The 22,018-nt window shown below is 37.4% G+C and overlaps 4 protein-coding genes across 7 annotated transcripts; all 4 read left to right on the forward strand.

Moving 5' to 3' along the window:
• The first annotated feature begins 802 nt into the window (after positions 1 to 802).
• Positions 803 to 3,433, forward strand: LOC125188520 (protein HOTHEAD-like). 2 transcript variants are annotated; one of them, XM_089059633.1, is made up of 5 exons: positions 805 to 922; positions 1,084 to 1,729; positions 2,111 to 2,484; positions 2,553 to 3,028; positions 3,111 to 3,433. In XM_089059633.1, exons 1-5 carry the CDS (start codon positions 836 to 838, stop codon positions 3,163 to 3,165), a joined length of 1,638 nt encoding a protein of 545 aa, XP_088915759.1. In that variant the 5' UTR covers positions 805 to 835; the 3' UTR covers positions 3,166 to 3,433. The 2 variants fall into 2 exon arrangements, with proteins under 2 accessions (XP_088915758.1, XP_088915759.1); XM_089059632.1 differs by having other exon boundaries at positions 803 to 923; positions 1,086 to 1,729; positions 2,553 to 3,433.
• Positions 3,434 to 6,148: 2,715 nt separating this feature from the next.
• LOC125188519 (Pyridoxal phosphate (PLP)-dependent transferases superfamily protein) lies at positions 6,149 to 8,066 on the forward strand. Its single transcript, XM_048085425.2, has one exon. The coding sequence runs from the start codon at positions 6,245 to 6,247 to the stop codon at positions 7,964 to 7,966; it is 1,722 nt and encodes a 573-aa protein (XP_047941382.1). The 5' UTR covers positions 6,149 to 6,244; the 3' UTR covers positions 7,967 to 8,066.
• A 2,322-nt stretch (positions 8,067 to 10,388) lies between these two features.
• Positions 10,389 to 12,488, forward strand: UREF (urease accessory protein F). 3 transcript variants are annotated; one of them, XM_089058351.1, is made up of 4 exons: positions 10,389 to 10,601; positions 10,734 to 10,869; positions 11,047 to 11,190; positions 11,699 to 12,488. In XM_089058351.1, the coding sequence occupies exon 4, from the start codon at positions 11,722 to 11,724 to the stop codon at positions 12,451 to 12,453; it is 732 nt and encodes a 243-aa protein (XP_088914477.1). In that variant the 5' UTR covers positions 10,389 to 10,601; positions 10,734 to 10,869; positions 11,047 to 11,190; positions 11,699 to 11,721; the 3' UTR covers positions 12,454 to 12,488. The 3 variants fall into 3 exon arrangements, with proteins under 3 accessions (XP_088914477.1, XP_047941388.1, XP_047941386.1); XM_048085431.2 differs by lacking the exon at positions 10,734 to 10,869; XM_048085429.2 differs by lacking the exons at positions 10,734 to 10,869; positions 11,047 to 11,190 and having other exon boundaries at positions 10,392 to 10,601.
• A 4,766-nt stretch (positions 12,489 to 17,254) lies between these two features.
• Positions 17,255 to 19,942, forward strand: LOC125189807 (uncharacterized). The gene has a single exon (XM_048087039.2). The coding sequence runs from the start codon at positions 17,255 to 17,257 to the stop codon at positions 19,940 to 19,942; it is 2,688 nt and encodes an 895-aa protein (XP_047942996.2).
• The last annotated feature ends 2,076 nt before the right edge of the window (positions 19,943 to 22,018 follow it).

Consider the following 22,018-nt stretch of genomic DNA (forward strand, 5'->3'; position numbering starts at 1 on the left):
TACAATCGGATGGCTAATGATAAATCACAAAAAAGGTATTATTGAATTGAAGTAATGTTATATGAAAGAGAGATCAATTAATTAAAGGGAAATTGGTCCCTAATATCATAAACTTTGCTCAGATTTTGGTTTCTCCCATGAACTTTCAAATTAGTATCATAAATCATGAACTTTCAGATTGGTTTGGTATTTCCCACGGCGAATCAAGTGTAAAATCCGGCTAATTTATATAGCATTTTGAATCCTATTTAGTAGCATTCTTATAAGTGGCATGGCATGTCATGTTGGCATAACTATTTAGAATATTAAACACAATACTACTTTTATTTGACAAAACAAGACTCTAAAAATAAAGAAAACAAAATAAATTTAATAAAAACATAAAGAATTTAATTAGAAACACACATCTGTGACGCTACGCTACAAAAATTAAAACACAAAACCTTGTTTCTCTCTTTCACAAACGCTAGGAACACATTTTAGGGAATTTCCTAAAAAATCTTGGATTATCGAGGAAATACCAAACCAATCTGAAAGTTCATGATTTATGGTACTAATTTGAAAGTTCATGAAAAAAACCAAAATCTGGGCAAAGTTCATGATATTAGGGACCAATTTCCCTTAATTAAATTAACAAAGATGACTTGATTGGTTAATCTTGGTTTCTATAAATAACCACACTATATCCTATATTACCTAGATTGTTTGGTCTCAGGCGATACGCACCAACCAAATTTTTACTTTCTCTTATATATATATATATATAGGTGTATTTTATATAGAGATCAATTGACAACTCTTCTATTGATTGGTAGTATCTCATAATATTGAAAATATGGCGCCCTCCCAAAACCCAATTCCCACTATTGCCACAGCGGTCTTTGGGATTTTCTTCTTAATCGTCTTTTCCACAGCTGAAAAAGGTTGTCTCTCTCTCGATCTCTCCTAAATAGTACTTACTCCATTTTTAATTAAATTATTTTTCTATTTTGGGAAGTTTAATATGATTAAGTCATTTCAGCTTTTTACAAAATATAATTCTCTCTTATTTTATTCTCTCTTGGTCTGGTTTGTCTTGCATGTAGCTCATACAGTTCCTTTGCGAAAAATGCAACATCAGCTCCATCGACCGGGCACTACGACTACATAATCATCGGCGGCGGAACCGCGGGCTGCCCGCTGGCAGCAATGCTCTCCGCCTCCGCCAAGGTAGTAATCCTCGAGAGGGGCGGCCTTCCTTACACAGACCCCAACATCGCCCACGCCTCAGGATTCGCCCGCACGCTGACGGACCCGTCGCCCGACTCGGCCGCGCAGCTCTTCATCTCCACGGACGGCGTGTTCAACCACCGCGCGCGCGTGCTGGGCGGGGGCACCGCCATCAACGCCGGGTTCTACACGCGCGCCAGCCGCGAGTACGTGGGGCGGGCCGGGTGGGAGCCGCGGCTGGTGGAGGCGTCGTACGAGTGGGTGGAGAGGAAGGTGGCGTTCCGGCCGCGGGTGAGGCCGTGGCAGGGCGCGGTCAGAGAGGGGCTGCTGGAGGCCGGCGTGCTGCCCGACAACGGGTACACGTACGAGCACGTTGATGGGACCAAAACCGGAGGATCAACATTCGATCAGAATGGAATTAGGCATACGGCTGCTGATTTGTTGGAGCATGCTCATCCAAACAATATCACTGTATACTTCCATGCTACGGTGCACCAAATCCTCTTCACCACCTCCCCAGGTCACATAAATGTGTCTCTTACTACTATTTTTTTTATTATGCATAATAACTACTGGTTAATTGCAATTAGATTAAAGAAATTGGGGTGGTCTCATTTTTCCGAAAATGATAAAGCAGGGAGTTATTACGATGTTTTTAGATCTAAGAAATTGGCGAGGTCTGCAGACTCTGAGATATGTAATTTCTATAAATGAAGCCAACTTGTTTGATTCATCAAATTGGAAAACGCATGGAAAAATCTTAATAATTGAGATAAACTCATAAAGTACCTAACTATATGCATGTAATTATGAACAGTAAATGCCCCTAAAGTTTAGGTATTCAATTGCAAATAAACCAATAAATAAATAGTACAAGTTACATGTGGATATGTGAATGAAGGGCAAAGAAGGAAGGCTTATGGAGCAGTTTTCAAAGACTCAAAAGGCAAGAAACATATGGTATACTTGAACAAGGGAAATAGAAATGAGATAATATTGTCAGCTGGAGCATTGGGAAGCCCACAGCTTCTAATGCTGAGTGGTATCGGGCCGGCCCATGAACTCAAAGCCCAAGGAATACAAGTGGTGTTGGACCAGCCAATGGTGGGCCAAGGGATGTCCGACAACCCATTGAATGGCATCGTAATACCTTCTAGAAGGTCCGTGGAAGCCTCCCTTCCTCAAGTAGTTGGCATAACTGATATTGGCTTCTACATTGAAGCACTTAACGGCAACATTGACTCCTTAACTTCTCTTACAACTGCTGCAAATCAAGTTAGTCCATCTCTTTTTCCTACTAGTATCTAGACATAGATATAAAATAAAATACGAGACTGAAACAGGGCCACGAGCTAGCAATGGTCGGGGGAAAGGTATCGGGACCTTTCTCGGAAGGGTATATGAAGCTTCAGAGCAGGGACCCCAATGACAATCCAAGTGTGACATTCAACTACTTCAGTGACTCGAGGGACTTGCAAAAGTGCGTCCGAGGCATGAAAATCCTCAAAAGAGTTGTGGGATCACAGGCCATCTCCCGATTTTGGTACTCCAACAGCACGATGCGATCCTTGTTGAAGTATACGTTGTCCATTCCCAAAAACCTCAGGACACAGCACAAGTCAGCAGCTTATGATATGCAACAATACTGCAATGATACAGTGATCTCAATCTGGCATTTCCATGGAGGTTGCCAAGTGGATCGGGTCGTTGATCATGATTATAGGGTGCTTGGTGTGGATGCACTGCGTGTCGTTGATAGCTCCACCTTTTACCACACCCCTGGAACTAATCCTCAGGCTACCATTATGATGCTTGGGAGGTGATTATCTAATCAAATTACAAATTATCTTTCTTTCTACAACTTATTAATCATCTTAATTTCTATCTATCTTGTGATGCAGATATATGGGACATAAAATCCTTAAGCAGAGGCAGAGAGGGGAAAAGGGTGCTTGAGATTTTACATCACAAGACATGGAAATAAAGTGGAATGCAGGCAGCAAATGTATATTTCATTTTAGTGACATGTCATGATATAATTTCAAGTAATAGACATGGTATTTACAGAAACAATTAGATTGATAAGTATAGCTTGACTGACCTTCCCAAGGTAGAGAATGAAATTCAAATCTTTAAAATGGGAACAAATAAATGTGAGGGAGGAATATCACCAAGGATATGCCGATTCATGATTCTGATAATTGTCAATTCCATCTTTTGAACAGCATCTTCTTTCCATAGCTTTTCTTCACATTTACCAACAAGAGACATGGATGAAGGAATATGGCTATCCTGACAGGGAACGGGTAGGATAAGAAAAGCACGCTAAGAGACCAATATACAGAAGAGTCTAAAGCATATGCTGTTTCTGTATTGGTTTATTCCATCTGCTAAAGCATATATAAACTACAGCTAGTGATCAGTCAAAGCATAAAGATGCAGTTTTAGAAACAGGAGCAGAGTTTCGAAGAGGCACTAGTTCATTAAGCAAACCATTCATAGGGCTACCCTTACTTGGCATGAACTGTTGGTACTTGATAGTGAAAAAATATGTAGGTGGCCGATGTGCGGCTTCTAGTTCGCATAACATGCCAAAGGAGAGTTGCCCTGTGACTGGTTTTGCTTAACATGTTTGATGAAATACAATAGCTTCTCATACAGCAAAAGGTACAGTCAGGCTTTCTTTACGGATTTGTTAATCTATTGTAAACATTGCATCACCAAAATCTTATCTCGTCTTTCAAATTGTATCATTACCTAGATTGGCAGTGTATGTTCAAACGTGTGTAGATTTCTCATATGTTCCACATATTCTTAAATAATAGCCAAACTAAAATCTTCTTATTCAGTCTCAACGGTTCAAGAGTTATGTTTTCTGTAAGAGTGATGCCTAAAACTACATGCTCTGGGAAAAAAAACTCAGTAAATTGGATCGTTCTTCTCATTGGTGTTTAGGTTGGATATTTGATATAAAAAAAAACCCAACTCCTAATGTTCTAATACTAGAAGAAGTCCATCAGCAGAATGATTCTTGAATGTGTACATTCGACAATTGGTGTTACAAAGTGATCAAACAAGAGCCACACACTGAGAGGCCTCGGGAGTTAAAAGACAACTGCTTCGCTACAAGGTTGTAGTAAGTCTAAAAATAAACTTAGTATATTATGATAGCCTCATTTCAAGATTAAACAAAATAAGGAGCATATTTTACCTGCATACATGTCATTTACATATAATCCAAACCACTGCAAGTGGAAACATTCTTGTATGCTATTTTTGCCTTTACATCTCTCTTATTGAATGCCAGCATTTAGCATCGCGACATTATTCTGTCACTATCAACAGCACTGCAAAAACAAGTACAAATCCAACTTGTTAGCTCAAAGACACCTTGAGTTTAGTTGAAGGGACTTAAAAAATCAACTTGTTGATTAGTTTACTTAATTTTTCTCAAAGAAAATGCCATGCTACCTAAATCTAGTGGATTAAAATATCATTCTTGGAAACAACTATCAAACTAACAAGAATTCTTGGATGAAGCTTGTTACATTTATGGAAAAAGACAACCTACAACTGCCATACCTTTTGTTTTTTGGGTTGGTATGTTTAAGATGTAATGATCAGGAAAAAGTAAGAGATGGCTAAGTTGAAACTGTCTGCACAGCAGATTAATATTGTGTCAAACGTCAGTAAATAGTCAAAATTATGTACTCCATCCCACTATATTTAAGTCTATTGATTTTTGTTCATCCCATTATAATCGAGTTAACTCATTTTATAACAAAAATCTACATATTTAATCTCTTAGTTTATTCTCCCTAATATTACTCTCTTCAGATGTCTATTTTATTATTACTTCTATTATGTTCTCATTTCACTTATATGCTTTATTTTCTCTCCACTTACCAAACACTAATTTATAAATGTCCACTTCCAAAAGAAATGCATCAACTACACTAGAACGATGAGTATAATTTTTTTAATTCAGAGTAGTTAGTCATTTTAAAAAAAAATCAAGGACACAATTACACGCTCAAAGAATTTTGGATAGGTCTCCACAACATAATTTGCGGACTAGACAATTCGGAATTAAATTTCCCAAATTATAGAAAAGAAATGGTCCACGATTTTACACTTAAGAAATTGACGTCCTGACTTCTTCCCAAAAAATAAAATAATTGAAGACCTCTCTGCCCCACAAGAAAAGATACGAGTCAATTAGAGTAGAATACAAACTCAAATGGGATGCAATGCTTCAAAATACAAAATAAAATAAAATAAACCACTTGTACAAAACATCACTGCAAATACATGTATGTATACAAATAAATTAGGTGCTAAATTATGTGATAAATTTCTCTTCCAGTTTCGAGGCAAATAATGAAATGGTCACAGAAGAGTAAATTTGTTGCGCAAAATTAGGTGAAGCACTAACTTTAAAAAAAAGAAATTGTGTGTGTGACAGCAAAATGAGACCTTTGCCCAGCATCATGCGCCAATGCCGGCCATTAATAAAATCTCTTTGTTACTTTCACTTTAGAGCAAAAGTACTTTTGGAAAAAAGAGAAGTATTACTTTCCATAATCCTAATAATAAAATAGAATAGGATTTTAGCACATTTCCAGGCTCAACTTTCAAATCTTATAAATTAAGATACGGTTCCAAATGTTTGAAAGCATAATCAACAGTCTAGTTTTTCCATTTGTTTTAGTCTTTTTTCTTTGTTATGTCATGATGCCAGGTCAACTTTGGCAAACATGCGCAAGAATTTATTCAATAAAGATATAAAAAGGAGAACAAAAGAAAATGAAACTTCAATAAATATAGGGGAAAAGGTCATAGAGCCATTTGAATACAATCATTTGGCTGTCCCATTCCACAAAGAAATTGAGAGTTGAAAACTTTGTTTAGAAAAGTGGTTTTTTCACACTTGTCTTAACATGTAAGCATCATAGGTATATAAGAACAACAAAATCCAATTTGGAGGCAAGTGGCATCAATTTCACCACAATAATCAGAAAAACAAGAAAGAAGTATGCATTCACCTCGTTTGAAAGAGGCAACTCAAGTATGCTTTCAGGGTTGTTGTCCGAATCCGGTTGCGAAAGGACCGCTGCCAGAGGCGGAGCAGCCTATCACGAAGACAAGCAGCACGGTGGCAGTTTGTCGACGCAACTTTGCAGCAACAACTGCATCTTCTCTTTTCCCTGCTACAAACTTCACCAACCATGAGTCCATCCCTTCTCTGCAAGAATCATTTGGTCAGTTCATCAAAGCTTACCCCAAGTACTCTGATACTGCTCCGGTTGATCAAATCCGGGCTCGTGAGTACGGCCACCTCGAGCTCTCCAACCATGTATCCCTAGATTACATTGGTGTTGGTCTTTTTTCACAATCACAGGTGATGTCCCGGTACAGATCCGCCATCTCTTCTCCATCCTCGTCCGATTTTCCATTATTCGGTATAAGCTTCAAGTCAGTGAGCCTCAAGTCGCAGCTTCTCCACGGCGGAGAAGGGTCGGAATTGGAATCCGCCATCAAGAAAAGGATCATGGAGTTTCTAAACATCTCACAAAATGATTATGCTATGGTATTCACTGTGAACAGATCAGCAGCATTCAAACTTGTAGCAGAGTCCTACCCTTACCAATCCAGCCGCAAACTACTCACGGTCTACGACCACGAGAGTGAGGCGCTGAGCTCCATGATCAGCACATCGGGGAAGAGAGGGGCCCGCGTCATGGCAGCCGAGTTCAAGTGGCCGAGACTGAGGATTCACTCTGCAAAGCTGAGGAAGATGGTGGTGAGAAAGAAGAAAAAGAAGAAGCAGAGAGGGCTGTTTGTGTTTCCACTTCAATCAAGAATGACAGGAGCCAGCTACTCATACCAATGGATGACCTTGGCGCAGGAGCACGGCTGGCACGTCCTACTCGACGCCTGTGCATTGGGGCCGAAAGACATGGACAGCTTCGGCCTCTCCCTCTTCCGCCCCGACTTCCTCATCTGCTCCTTCTACAAAGTATTTGGAGAAGACCCCACCGGCTTCGGATGCCTATTCGTCAAGAAATCTGTCGTCCCGATGCTGGAAGCTTCTGCAGGTGCGGGAATTGTTTCGATCACAGCTGCGAAGAACGACTCTTCTTCGGGTACAACAGACACAGAACTCGAACAAATGGCTAAACTCGATATAAAGGAAGGCATTGCTGAGAAGGGAAACATGGAATGCAGATGCTTGGATCATGTGGACTCATTAGGATTGACAGTGATCAGCAGCAGAAGCAGGTACCTGATCAACTGGGTGGTGACTGCGGTGACGAAGCTGCAGCACCCAAACCGGCTCGACAGCTTCCCTCTGGTGACAATCTACGGGCCGAGGGGGAAGTTCGACCGAGCCCCGGCATTGGCATTCAACATATGCGACTGGAAAGGGGAGATGGTGGATCCTGCGCTGGTGCAGAAGCTGGCTGACAGGAATCACATATCGCTCGGCAATGGAATGCTGCACCGCATTTGGTACGCGGAAAAGGGAGACGAGGAGAAGCAGAAGTTGTTCGAGAGGAGCTGCAGAGCAAAGAACAGAGGCGGAAATGATGAGCATCATAAAATCAATGTGGTTACTGCAGCGCTTACTTACTTGGCCAATTTTGAAGATGTGTATAGGCTCTGGGCTTTCATAGCTCAGTTTCTCGACGCCGACTTCGTGGAGAAGGAGAGGTGGAGATACACCGCGCTCAATCAAAAAACCATTGAAGTATAAACTGCACACTTATTTTCACCGCAACTTTCTGCTTGTGATTTTCAATTGTAAATCGTGACCAATGGCTTCTGCATCAACCTAACATTTTGCACGTGTGTAACTGTCAATCTAATTTATGCATAAATCCGAGGAAGAGAGTACACTTTAGGCGGTAAATGTCTGTAATATCTTATAGACATATCGTCCAACAGTTAATAAGCATTTTCGGGGTAAAAACGGAAATATGTTTGATTACAATAATTCATTGCAGAGAATAATTTTATCAGCAAATGTATTTGTGTGGATTGTTACGATTAAGAATTTAAGCTCGTTAACTTTGAGCACAATAATTGAATTAACTATATTTCTTTTTTCGGAAGAATGAAATTACTACTAACATATTTGTGGCAGAATATTGTAATTTGCAATACTCTCCACAAACAGAATGGGCCAAAACGTAGTGGATAGTTATTGGAATTTTTGGAAAAACGTGCCTCATTTTGTTATAAAGAAAAAAGTGGATTGGACGTTCAGAGCATCCACGATAGAAATAGGCCAGTGCCAGCCACTCTCTCTTCCTGCCACGTCAGCAGCACTAAAAATCCACCAGTCACATCAGCCATAGGCCCGCCGCAATAAAAATAATTCAAAAACAACTACATTTACGGAATTAAACACAAAATACGGAATTAAATTTACGACACATATACGGGAAAAATACGTTAATTTTATTTAAATAAAAAAAGTACATTAACTAAAAATAAAAAAAATTACATAATAAAAAAAAATCCGGGCTTCCACACACGAGCCACCGCCCCACTCTACTCCTCACTAATTTATTAAAAAAATACATTAAAAAATGTTAGTATGCCTTGAATTCGTTATAGTTTGCCGTTAGCCGACGCTATGACATGTTTCTGTTTTAGGTCTTAATTTTATATTGGGCCTAGTTGTTGTTGTCCATTGCTAGATGTTGCTCTTGTACAGAAATTTAGTGAGAGAGAAAATCGCGTTTATATAGTTTTTCAAAAATTAAAAAAAAATTTAAAAATAGCGCTAGCCAATCGGCACGCCACAATGGCGGCCAGCGCCATCAAATCGGCTAGCCCACGCCGATTTTTTTGCCGATTTTTGGCTGGCCGATCGCAATGGTTCGGCTAGCCGCCATTGTGGATGCTCTTATAGTCTTAGAAATGGAAAAAAGGAAGAGACGCTAGTGTTTAGGGCTGAAAATTTAATCCGCGGGATTCGGGTATTCCCGACCCAGTCCCAATACCCGATGGGTTTTGGGTACCCGAAACCCAAAATTATGGGTTCGGGTACGAGTTTGGGTAGTTAATGTTAGGATTCTTCGGGTTTAGGGTACCCGAAACCCGTATTAGGATACCCGACTAATACCCGATTAATTATGTATTTGTGATAAATATTTTGGGTTAAAAAGTTCTTAGTTTACTATTTGGATTATGTTTGGTTGCTTTGACATTATTTAGATTATATGTTTGGTTGCTTTGATATTTCATTGTGCTATTATCTCGACTTTAATACTTCTTTACATTCGTGTTCGGTTCATGTTGCATTATTTATTTTCTTACTTGTTATCTTTTGAAAATATATAGTTTATTAGTTATGCTTTCTCCATTTTATTTACATGTTCAGTTAATATCTTAAAAAAATAATCTCTTTTATGTTTCAATTTATATCAAAAAAAAATTATTTTAAAATTAAGTATTGTCTATTTGTCTAATGTCTATTTTATATAATATTGGGGTAGAATTATAGTCAATAAATAGTACTCCGTATTGTGTTATTTTAATAATTTCTATTCTCATCACAATTTAATTTATTTAAAAGAATAAATTTCAAATATAATAATTCCGGGTTTATGGGTACCCGATTAGTTGGGTTCGGGTACCCGCATCGGGTATTAGGATACCCGAATTCACATACGGGTCGGTATTGGGTATGATATTTTTGAGATTTCGGGTTCGGGTACCCGAATTTTCAGGTTTGGGTACCCACGGATACCCGAATTTACACCCCTAATAGTGTTTACTCCCTCGGGATAATAAATTAAGAAAGAGAAAAAAGTTACTGGAAATGACTCAACTATGAAGAAAATTTTTAAAATAAAAAAATGACTCAACTATAGTACTCCCTCTGTCCCATTAAAGATGACCCACTTTCCTTTTTAGTTTGCCACAACTAAGATGACTCATTACTTAAAATGGAAACACATTTATCTCTACTTTATTCACTCTCTCTTACTTTACTCTCTCCTCTCAACACACAAAATAAATTTGCATAAAATCCCGTGCCGCCCAAGAAAGGAGTATCTTCCTTGGGACTGAGGGAGTATATTTTAGAAATATGGAATAAGTATCATTTAGAATAGAAAATAAAAAAAAATAAAAATGGATGAATGTATCACTGAAAAAGCGACGTAGGGAGTACAGTAAATTTACCCCAAATTCAAACAATCAAAAGCACACCATTCCTGAGAAGTGAGACCAAATCAAAGAAGATTTTCCAACTTCTTTTCTCTACTTTTTCATTTGCTTTTGCTCGACTCTTGTCATCGGCAGAATCAATAACCTGTAGAAAGCTTCTTTGCGGAGATCCTTGTGCTCGGCTGACAAAAATTGAATCTGGGAACTTGGTTTGTGTCCCTTTCTCAATCACTCCTTCAATCAATTGAAGCATGTCTCATTCAATTATTTCTTTTGATATATTATGTCAAAATCCCAATTCACGAATACACCGACTGAAGATTCTAGTTGTGTTGTGGCAGCTTATCGTTGCAATATGTTCTTGTTCAATTATTTCTACCAATTTTCACAATTACAGTGGAATTTTGGCAAATGTCAGCCATTTGGATAAAATATTGAGGTTATTGTTGCAAAATGACTGTTTCAAGCATGATCATGGTAATGGGCCAATACTTATATTCTTCTTCAATAAAACTATCTGAGAGTTGGAATTTATGTGTATTTCAACGCCTAGCAGCAGGGGAACCTTTAGATTATTGTTTGAGTTTCACCAGTAACGTGATAGATAGTTACTACCCTATGTTTGTTTGTTGATTGTGGTGTTGATTTGAATAGGCATTCATCCAAGAGGGCTTACTCGATCCAACTATGTGATCACTTTACGCAGTGGGCATACTTAGTGTTTTTAAGTCAAAATGGAGGAGCATCATATGATGTTGCAACTCCCTCCATCTTCTCATTGAACTGAAAAAAGAATAGGTACAGCACTCGCAGAAAAGAATATGATTTCCCGAGCATTGGATGCAGGGGAAATGGCAAAAGAATGATTGGTATTGGATTTGGATTATGATTCCAACTAGGAAAAAGATTTGAGTTTTGATCAATTTTGTTAAGAGTTTGTGTTAATAGTGTTGAATATGTTTGAATTTTGCTCCTTGTGCATGTGATACTGCAACAGAACAGTAAAGACTATGTGTGGAAGAAACATCATAGTAGTAGATAGTTCGCAGTTATGACACATTTAGTGCCGTAGACAGAAATAGATACGGAGATGCTACATAAAAGACATGGCAGAATAGAATTTGCCAAATGCCTATTGTGTTGTATATGATGGTTTCTTGATTATTTATGGTTGTGAATTAGATAACGAGTGGCCTTGTATTAGAGTTTTGTAAGATTGTATGCACTTCTGATCTATCTTGAGGGCTCTTTATAAAAATCTAAGGCATCCCAGTTCGGTCTGCTAAAACTGTATTCCATATGCTAGATTGATGCAGATTGTGTCTTAACATGGAGGGCTTGGGAGATGTAAATGAGATAAATGTTAGATGTTTATCAGCAAGTTTTCCCCAGCTGTGGAGTCAATGGCAACTGTTAGATTCTATACTTCCCACTGGGGGCTTTGCTCATTCTTTTGGTCTCGAGGCAGCTATGCAAGCTCGCCTGGTCACTACAACCGATGATCTAAAAACCTACGTGATCCATGTGTTGGAGAATGCAGGAAGCCTGTTTCTACCTTTCATCTGTGCCACAACAACCTCACCAGATGCACAGACATGGCGTAGGCTCGACAGATTGTTGAACGCGATGCTGACAAATGAGGTCAGCCGGAAGGCGTCTACAGCTCAAGGATCAGCGTTAATGAGGGTAGCTGCTTCTGTTTTCTCTGAGATCCCCTGCCTGAAAACAATGAGAGGTGAAGCTCTGAGCAGTGGGGAGTTGTACTTCCACCACGCCCCCGTGTTTGGGCTTGTATGCGGACTTCTTGGATTTGATGCTGAGACTACACAGAAAGCGTACATGTTTGTGACCATGAGAGATATCATATCTGCTGCGACGAGACTAAATTTGGTCGGACCATTGGGAGCTGCTGTGTTGCAACATCAGGTTGCTCCGGTTGCTGAGAGCTTGTCGACCAAGTGGATGAATCGGGGCGTGGATGAGGCGTGCCAGACGTGCCCGTTGCTTGATACTGTGCAGGGCTGCCACAGCTACTTGTTTTCCAGACTGTTTTGCTCTTGAATGGTGAAAATGAAAGTATTTTACATTTTAATTTATTATCGTGTTTAGTGTATTTTAATTTTTAAATTAGTGTAATTTTTTTTAATGTTAAGTATATTTAATACATGAATATATTAATAAGAAAATTATAAATAATATTAGATTTATAGTTTATAAATTATGATAAAATGTGTGGGATTTAAATAAATGTGTAGGTATGAATCATATGATTGAAAAGTATAAAGAATAGGTGAATATGGAATATTTTTTTGAATTTGAATTTAATGTAAGTGATTGGATTAAAATTATTTTTTGAGATACATATACTTAAAAATTAATTTAAATTAATATAGTATATATTAAAATTATTGGAGATGACGTTAGTGGTTGTCTCTACTGGAAAATCATAGACCAGACGCCGTAGATATTTTGATTTCACTGTTACAAAAAGATGGATTAGGGATAATATAGTATCTATTCAATACAGAATTGCTAAAGGCAGCGACGTGAGTTAAAGAACCGACTTTTGAAGATGTACATATCGGATCGATTTTGTTGTCAATTAAATACCCATTTACTTTAACCAAAAAATAAATAAACTAAACTAAAATAGCTACTGGTATAGATTTATTTGGAAAAAAATTACCACCGCAATGCCACCGGCGCACCGCTCAAGAAGAAAGCAAATATTGGTGTCTAAAAATGACAGCCATATATATATACTCCATGGGTTAATTACTACTCCACTATGTCTTATGTTAATTACTACTCCAATTCAGATTTAATTTATTGGTATTGCGATCTAGTAGTACTATATAATTAAGGTTAGTATTTATTTATTTTTTTTGTTTGTTATGTTTGAACAATTCTCGATATGTGAAATTGTTATGATTAAGATAAGGGTAATGATTTATTAACAAACATTATATATACAAAATGCCCTTATATTTTAAACTGGTTTTTATTTAAACCATTTTTATTATTTTCTTACTAATTTACTCTTTTTATATATATATGGAAAATTATGAATATGTGGAAGATCAATACAATATTTATGGAAATTTCATAAATTAAGATAATTAAAATTTATCTAGCCAAGATTGTTGCTTATACGTATGTTTTAAACAAATAAATATACTACTATTAATATTTAGCATTAATCTATCGTTAAATTCGAAATTATAAGATTACATATCTTAAAATTTTTATACTTATTTCTTGTGTATTAACAATAAAGTGATGAAAACAAACAAAAAAGTTACTTTCTAAAAAAAGATATATGTATAATTATTAGTATTATTTTAGTGAATGATCATATTAGAAAATGTATATACATCTAGTTGTTTATATAGCTTAAAATTTTAGTGATAAAGTTAACAATAAAATAATTAAATGTGAATGATAATTATTATTTTTTAATTAAATATAAAATATTTTTTTTCCTCACAAGATTTTATGTGATAGTATTATTATTGAATCGTGAGTTAAATAAAAAGAGAAAAAAATAAAAGAGAAAAAAAAATAGAGATGATGTTATTTTTATTTTAGCAAATGTGTCATTTTTGTGGGACAATTCAAAAAAAATATTTCATTTTTAATTATACAGGTGGAATACTTTTGTTGGATGATAACACTAAGAAACTAAGTGTATATACATAAAATCGCTTGTATGACTTAGAATTTTAAGAATTATTTTAAAATAAAATAATTGGATGAGAATGACTGTTATTATTTCATTGGATGATAACACTTACAAGTAAAGTATGTGTACATGTAGATGTTTTTATTAACTTAGAATTTTAAAGATTATTTCCTTGGACGATGACACTAACAAATTAAATATACATCCACATAGTCGTTTTTATAGCTTAAAATTTTATTGATTATTTAATAAGCACTATTCAAGGAAGGTAATGGCTAATATTATTTCGTTAGATGATAACAGTAGTATATATAAATGTAATCATTTTTATAACTTTAAGGTTTAATAATTATTTAACAAAAAATAATTAGACGAGAATGACTAATATTATTTCGTTGGATGATAACAATAAAAAATTAGTACTAATATATATATATATGTCGTTTTTATAACTTAGATAATGATATTTTATTAATAAAATAATTAGATGTAAATGACTATGATTATTATGTTGAATGATAACACTAAGAAATTAAATATATGCTTTTTCATAATTTAGAATTTTACATAATATTAAAGTAATTGTTCGATGACTATGATTATTTCGTTGGATGATAACACTAAGTACATATACATGTAGTCGTTTTATAACTTAGAATTTTAAATAATTTAAATAAAATAATTGAATAAGAATGACTATGATCATTTCGTTGGATGACAACACTAAGAAATTAAGTTTATATACATGTAGTTGTTTTTATAACTCGATTTTTTTAGATAATTTTATAATAAAATAATTTGATGCAAATGATTATGATTATTTCGTTGGATAATAACACTAAGAAATTAAGTATATATAGATGCAATCGTTTTATAACTTAAAATTTTAAAAATTATAAATAATTGGATGAGTATGACTATGATTATTTCGTTGGATGATAATACTAAGAAATGAAGTATATATACATGTATTTGTTTTTATAAACTTAGAATTTTAAAGATTATTTAATAGCAACACAAGTAGATGCTAATGATAATCATTTTTTCGTTCGAGGATAATATTAAGAATATATATACATATAGTCGCTTTTATAATTTTAAATTTTAAAATTATTTTATAATAAAATAATTTGGTATTAATGACTATTAGATGAATGAATTAAAACAGTTCTAAAGCAAACTCTAACGATACACTCCCTCCGTCCCTGAAGAGTATGCACTATTTTCTTTTTTGTCCGTCCCCAAAGAATATGAACATTCCAATTTTGAAAATTCTCTTCTCTCTAATGAGGTGAGACTCATTCTCCACTAACAATACTTAAAAGAGGGAACATCTTTTTGATGGAACTGGCAGCGGAAGCGGGCGCATAAATAACAATCACATAATAATCAGATCTATTTAACAAATTATTTAGACAAAACCTATTCGCGTAATTATCACATGTATCATGCTCATAACTTGAATTAATCATGCTTTAAGAATATTGAAACCTAAAACATGCTTTTCTACGGAGCAGAAAAATACCTAATTAATTCTCCAAAGAATTGAAGATGGCTAGCTTCTTCTCCACGTGATGCTTTGAGTACTTGACATACTTGGATTTTACATGGTTTTAGAGGGTGGTTTTATATGAATTGGAGCATATTTCGTCTATTATTAGGCGTGTTTATATCTACTTCTCTATTATGTTGGTATGTTGACCATTTTGTTAAGAATGTGTAGAAAAAGGTACAAAATATGTGGATGTGCAGCAGCCTTGGTTTGAGACAATATTTACGGGAGATTTTGAAGTCCAATCAGCCCCTAATGCATACCAATCTCTTCGTCTTCGAAAGAGCTTCGCGTAGGTATCTCACACGCCTCAATCGGAGTTCGGTAGAAGAAGTTATAGCCGTTATACAAACACTGCGCTGTCCAGAAAATCTCACCCGACCGGGTGAATTATTGCCCTATAATTACACCGGGCCGGGTGGCGTAATTATGCCTGCGAGATTCCAGAGAGTACCAAAGAAGTCCCACCCGGCCGGGTGTATTTCCAGTGGATTAATTCCACCCGGCCGGGTCCGTCATTTTGGCGTTTTTCAAAGCAGAAACGCTATTTTGGAAGAGGAAAATAAGAAGGAAGAATTAGGTCAATTCTATTCATTCTCTACATGCGACAAAACACACGCTCTCTTTTTGTGAAGAACTCTTGGAAGAAGATTGAAGATTCAAGCTTCAATTCCTCCGCCAATTGCGATTCGGATCATGATTTCCATTGTTTTGCTTAGTTTCTTTTTGTTTTCTACCATGAACATGAGTAGCTAAACATCTTTTATGTAGAATTCTTGGTGAAGATGCATTGATTCATAGTTTTAATCCAATTGACTTCGTTTTTATCTAGCTCTTGTAATTGTTTGGTTTATTCCTGTGCTTTTTCCTGTCAATTGCTTGATCACCAATTGGTAGTGTTAGGGTTTCTTAGAGTAATCGGGAGGTGAAATAATTAATCTTGAAAGAGGGATACTTCGCACCTTAATTCAGTAAAACTCGGGAGAGTTGAGGTTTTGAGTGGGATCTTTAATCTAATCGAACTATTAGGAGTTAGGTCTAAGAATTAGAAGGGGACTTCAATTATTACACCTAATCTACGGATTTCTCACCTCGGGAGGGGGTTTAATCTATATTTGTGATTGATTCAACAATTCTGGAGACTTTAAATGGTAAATCGGTTTCAATTGGGTTAGGCTATGAGTTGTGCATCGGATCCTTGAATTCTGCATATTTCTCTATCATTTTTACAACTTGCTTCTTTGTTTTCTTGTTTAAGTGCTTATTTTAATCTCTGTTTTTATATGCTTTTAGTAGTTGTTAGTTTAAAACCAAAATTCTCAATCGTCTGGATAGTAGTTGAAATTGGTTCGTGGTACTTAGGGTTACACTTAATTGTCTCTGTGGGATACGATATACTCTTGCTTGTTGTTTGCTACGATAGCCCCGTACACTTGCGGGTATTAATTGGGTAAAATAAAGTTGAGTCATGTTTTTGGCGCCGTTGCCGGGGATGATTTTTGTGTTATATAGCTTGATATCGTGATAATAATCAAGACTACTACTTCAGACATTACTGGTTTATTTTTATTTTTTTTCTTTTCTTTTAATTTTTCGAGTTCTCACAATTGTGTTTCTTATTCAGGTGTATGCACACACGTTCTAAAGGCTTGCCTCTAGAACCTTTCGACTCTGAGATCGAAGCATCGAACCGGAAGAGGAACGCATATAGGAGACTCACAAAGAAGATTCAAGCTTCTTCGCCAAACCGCGTAGGAGCATCTTCAGATCGGAGGGACCTCTCACCTATTCGATCACCAGTTCAGGATCATCTTCAGCTTGATCCCGATTCTCCTTTTCTGATGGAGAACGAAGAAGGGAACAACAACGGAGGCAACAATGGCCCACCACCCCCTCCTCCCACTAATGCCGAGCTCCTACGACAGCTGGAGGAATTGCGTCGACAGGTTAATCGTGAACTAGTTGTGCCGGTGCAGAATCAATATGTATACCACGGAGTGGCAAACCCAACTGTATTTAACAATATTGACGCCAACAACTTTGAGCTGAAACCAGGACTGATCCAGATGGCGGAAAATAGTGCTTTTAGGGGCAAATCCTCAGATGAACCTAACAAGCATATTACCAAGTTCATTCAGATCTGCAACACAACGAAAATGAATGGAGTGACAGATGATCAGATCCGATTGAGACTGTTTCCTTTTTCTTTGGAAGACGCGGCAAAGGATTGGCTCGAGAGTTTGACACCGGGGTCCATTAGAACATGGGACCAGATGGTCCACAAATTCCTGGAGAAGTTCTATCCCCCTAGTGAGGCTATTAAGAGGCAACGCGAGATCATTGCCTTCCAGATGATTCCTGCGGAGACTATTAAAGATGCATGGGGGAGATTCAAGGCCCTGCTGAAGAGGTGTCCCAATCATGGCTTATCCCCAACAGTGCAAGTCATTACATTCTTCAAGGGATGTATACCTGAAGCACAACGAGAGTTAAATCTCAGCGCGGGAGGTAATCTTCTCAAGAAAGGAGAGGAAGAGGCGATGGAGGTGATTGAAGAGCTTGCATCCAGTGATGAAGGATGGAGCAACGAAAGGAGTAAGGTGCATAGGGTGGCTTCTACCACGGATCATGATACAATGAGCACCTTATCCGACAAGCTGGATGCCTTAACCATGAAATTTGACTGCATGGCGATGAGGCAACCGTCACAAGAGCCCCAAGGAAGTATGGAGGATGTGAATTACGTGCAACAGGGGGGCAACATGTATTACAATAACTCACGTCCGAACTTTAATGGTGGAGGATACAACCAGTATGGGAACAAGGGGCATCCAAATCTCTCTTACGGGAATCCAAATAATGCTCTGCAGCCTCCTCCGGGATTCACAGTCTCTGATGGGATGGTGAACGACCCCAAGAAGATGACCACGGAGGACATACTCAAGTCCTTCATGCTACAATCTAATAAGGTCATGGAGCAGAATAATCAGAGGATGGAGAAGGTCGAGACAGATGTACAAGGAATGGCCACTCATTTGAAGAACATTGATATTCAGATCAGCCAGATTTCCCAGACTGTGAGTACTCTTACTCAATCGGGAAAATTCCCTGCTACCACCAGTGTCAATCCCAAGGACTGCAAAGCTATACATCTGAGGAGTGGAACAAACTATGAGGGACCTTCAATGCCATCCGAGAATGAGGGTAGAGTAGCAGAAAAGAGAGCTGAAGAGGATGAATTGGTCGAAGAAGGTGAGACAGTGCAAATTTCTACTCCACCTAAGGAGAACACGACTATACCTTCATCCACACCACATACAGCTCATACTCGAGCTGAAGTGAGGATCCCTTATCCTCAACGTGTTCAGAAGAAGAAGATAGATGCTCAGTTCTCGAGGTTCTTAGACATCTTCAGGAAGGTGAACTTGAATATCCCGTTGGTGGAGGCACTTCAAGAAATGCCTACATATGCAAAGTTCCTAAAAGATGTGCTCTCCAAGAAGAAGAAGTGGACTGACTATGAGACGGTGAACATATCTGAAAACTGTAGTGCCATAATTCAGAAAAAGCTACCGGCCAAGCTTAAAGATCCTGGGAGTTTCAACATCTCATGCGTCATTGGAAATGACAGACAGACAAAGGCACTTTGTGATCTGGGGGCGAGCATAAATTTGATGCCATTATCATTTTTCAGAAAGATGAAGATCGGCACTCTCAAGCCGACTACAATCACACTGCAGATGGCAGATAGAACCGTCACCTATCCTAAAGGAATTGTTGAGGACGTTCTTGTGAAGGTACACGACTTCATATTTCCCGTCGATTTTGTAGTGTTGGATATGGAAGAAGACGTGAATGTACCGCTTATCCTGGGGCGTCCATTCCTTGCAACGGGAAAAGCATTAATAGATATAGCGAGGGGAGAGCTCACTCTTCATATGGGCAACAAACGCCACATCTTATCTATCTACAATGCTATGAAGAGTCGTGAGGAAGAGGAACTGGTTACGAAGAAGGAGTGCAAAGCTGTGCATGTTGTAGAAGTCCAAAAGGCACAAGAAATTGAGTCCACATTTGAGGATTTCTCTTTGCCGCAGTGGATGTTTGGTTCATGTGGTGGATCAATTTCTAAAGAAGAGACTGCATCAAATGCCAAAGTGAAGGAGAAGAAAACAAAAGCTGAAAATTCACCCAAAGTGGAAACCAAAATTTCTGATGGAGCTCTGAAGAATACTTGGTGGAAGAAGAGATTGGCGAGATCCTATGCTTCCAAGATTGGCAGAAAATCCAACACCACCATTTATGGCGTGACATGATGCAGCTCATGGAGGACGTCGAGCCAACGACGATAACCAAAGGCACTGTAGGGGAGGTAACCCCTAGTAGGTAACTTTTAATTTTATCGTTTTAGTTTATTTTTGGTGTGTTTTGTGTTGCTTTCATACCATGTAAGTCTCCCTTCTCCACCAACTTTTCAAACTTATTCTTTGCATAGCTTTGAATAAGTTTGGGGGGATGATATGGTGGATAGGGATACTAACGAGGTACTTATCTTATTGCTTTAGATTGATTAGTTGTCTTTCGTTGCTTTTTATTTTGTTTTAGGATAGAATTGTTTTGTTTGGTTGTGATTGATTGAAAATTTAGAGGCTTGAAGTGAAAAAAATTTGGTTTCTTGGGGTAAAGACTAGTTGTTAATGATAAAAACATCATCCATCTTTTAAGCTATCATGGTCTTTGACTTAAGAGTTTGAGTAATAGGTGCATAAGTAACGAATTGCTTGTTTGCCTTGATTCATGCTATTACCTGAGTGAGATTTGAGCCAAAACTTCTTTTTTGTGTGATTTTTTATCATATGCTTGTTGTTGTTTCTAGAACTTGCTCCTAATCATATTAAATCTACATAGTGAATGTGAATTTAGGAGATGACGTTAGACATTCTTTGTTCTCCCCTTCACAAGTGTATATATTTTTGTTTTAATCCCTAGTTAGCCCTCCTAGCCTAAAAAGTGTCACAATGTCAAATATTTGTTAAGTCACCGTCAAGAGTGATAAGCCTACAAACTTGGAAGCACATATGGGGCGTTGTAAAAAAAAATGTAATGGAGGTATAAGCTAGACGAAGTCTAGAGGAATAAGGAAAAAAAAAACAATAAATTTGTGGAGGTATAAGCTAGACGAAGTCTAGAAGAGTTATTGGTTGGGTTTCTAAATAAGTGGGGACCGGATGGGAGGAAGAAGTTCGACAAAGTCTTACTTATCTGAGATTTGTTATGAGAAATGGTCTTTTGTTGGGATTTGTAATATGCGAGTACTTGGGCTTATCTTACTTCTCAGCCACTTTAGCCAAAATGTTCCCTACCGTCCAAAAAGCCACATTACAACCTTAATAAAATCCTTTCTGATTTTAGATTCACTTTCACATTCTAGTAGAGGAGATGTTTGATTTTGAGCAAGCCTATGGTAAACACTGCTTGTATTTTGATTTGAGAGTATTATTTATATACATACACTTTTGAGAGTGAGATACATATACACATATCTTGAGAGAAGCATGAATCCAAGGTGATATACGAGTTAGTAGTAAAAGTGCATTCGACGGCTTGACTTTATAGAATTTATATTGTGATATGCTCTTGTCTTCCATACTCTTTGAAACAATGATGATGTCTAAATCCCTTTAAATCCAAGTCTTCTTTTAGTTCTTTTTTCTTCATTGCTCGAGGACTATCAATTATGTAAGTTTGGGGGAGTTGACATACTTGGATTTTACATGGTTTTAGAGGGTGGTTTTGTATGAATTGGAGCATATTTCGTCTATTATTAGGCGTGTTTATATCTACTTCTCTATTATATTGGTATGTTGACCATTTTGTTAAGAATGTGTAGAAAAAGGTACAAAATATGTGGATGTGCAGCAGCCTTGGTTTGAGACAATATTTACGGGAGATTTTGAAGTCCAATCAGCCCCTAATGCATACCAATCTCTTCGTCTTCGAAAGAGCTTCGCGTAGGTATCTCACACGCCTCAATCGGAGTTCGGTAGAAGAAGTTATAGCCGTTATACAAACACTGCGCTGTCCAGAAAATCTCACCCGACCGGGTGAATTATTGCCCTATAATTACACCGGGCCGGGTGGCGTAATTATGCCTGCGAGATTCCAGAGAGTACCAAAGAAGTCCCACCCGGCCGGGTGTATTTCCAGTGGATTAATTCCACCCGGCCGGGTCCGTCATTTTGGCGTTTTTCAAAGCAGAAACGCTATTTTGGAAGAGGAAAATAAGAAGGAAGAATTAGGTCAATTCTATTCATTCTCTACATGCGACAAAACACACGCTCTCTTTTTGTGAAGAACTCTTGGAAGAAGATTGAAGATTCAAGCTTCAATTC

This window comes from Salvia hispanica, chromosome 5 (assembly GCF_029641045.1).
Source record: "Salvia hispanica isolate PSC_SH4W2 chromosome 5, Shi_PSC_v1, whole genome shotgun sequence".
In the NCBI taxonomy this organism is placed as follows: Eukaryota; Viridiplantae; Streptophyta; class Magnoliopsida; order Lamiales; family Lamiaceae; genus Salvia; species Salvia hispanica.

Excerpts from the sequence above, each read along its gene's own strand:
- LOC125188520 (XM_089059633.1), top strand. The coding sequence starts at position 836 with ATGGCGCCCTCCCAAAACCCAATTCCCACTATTGCCACAGCGGTCTTT. Across the intron at positions 923-1,083 it reads TCTTTTCCACAGCTGAAAAA|AGCTCATACAGTTCCTTTGC; the intron begins GGTTGTCTCTCT and ends TGTCTTGCATGT. Across the intron at positions 1,730-2,110 it reads CCTCTTCACCACCTCCCCAG|GGCAAAGAAGGAAGGCTTAT; the intron begins GTCACATAAATG and ends ATGTGAATGAAG.
- LOC125188519 (XM_048085425.2), top strand. The coding sequence starts at position 6,245 with ATGCATTCACCTCGTTTGAAAGAGGCAACTCAAGTATGCTTTCAGGGT.
- UREF (XM_089058351.1), top strand. The coding sequence starts at position 11,722 with ATGGAGGGCTTGGGAGATGTAAATGAGATAAATGTTAGATGTTTATCA.
- LOC125189807 (XM_048087039.2), top strand. The coding sequence starts at position 17,255 with ATGCACACACGTTCTAAAGGCTTGCCTCTAGAACCTTTCGACTCTGAG.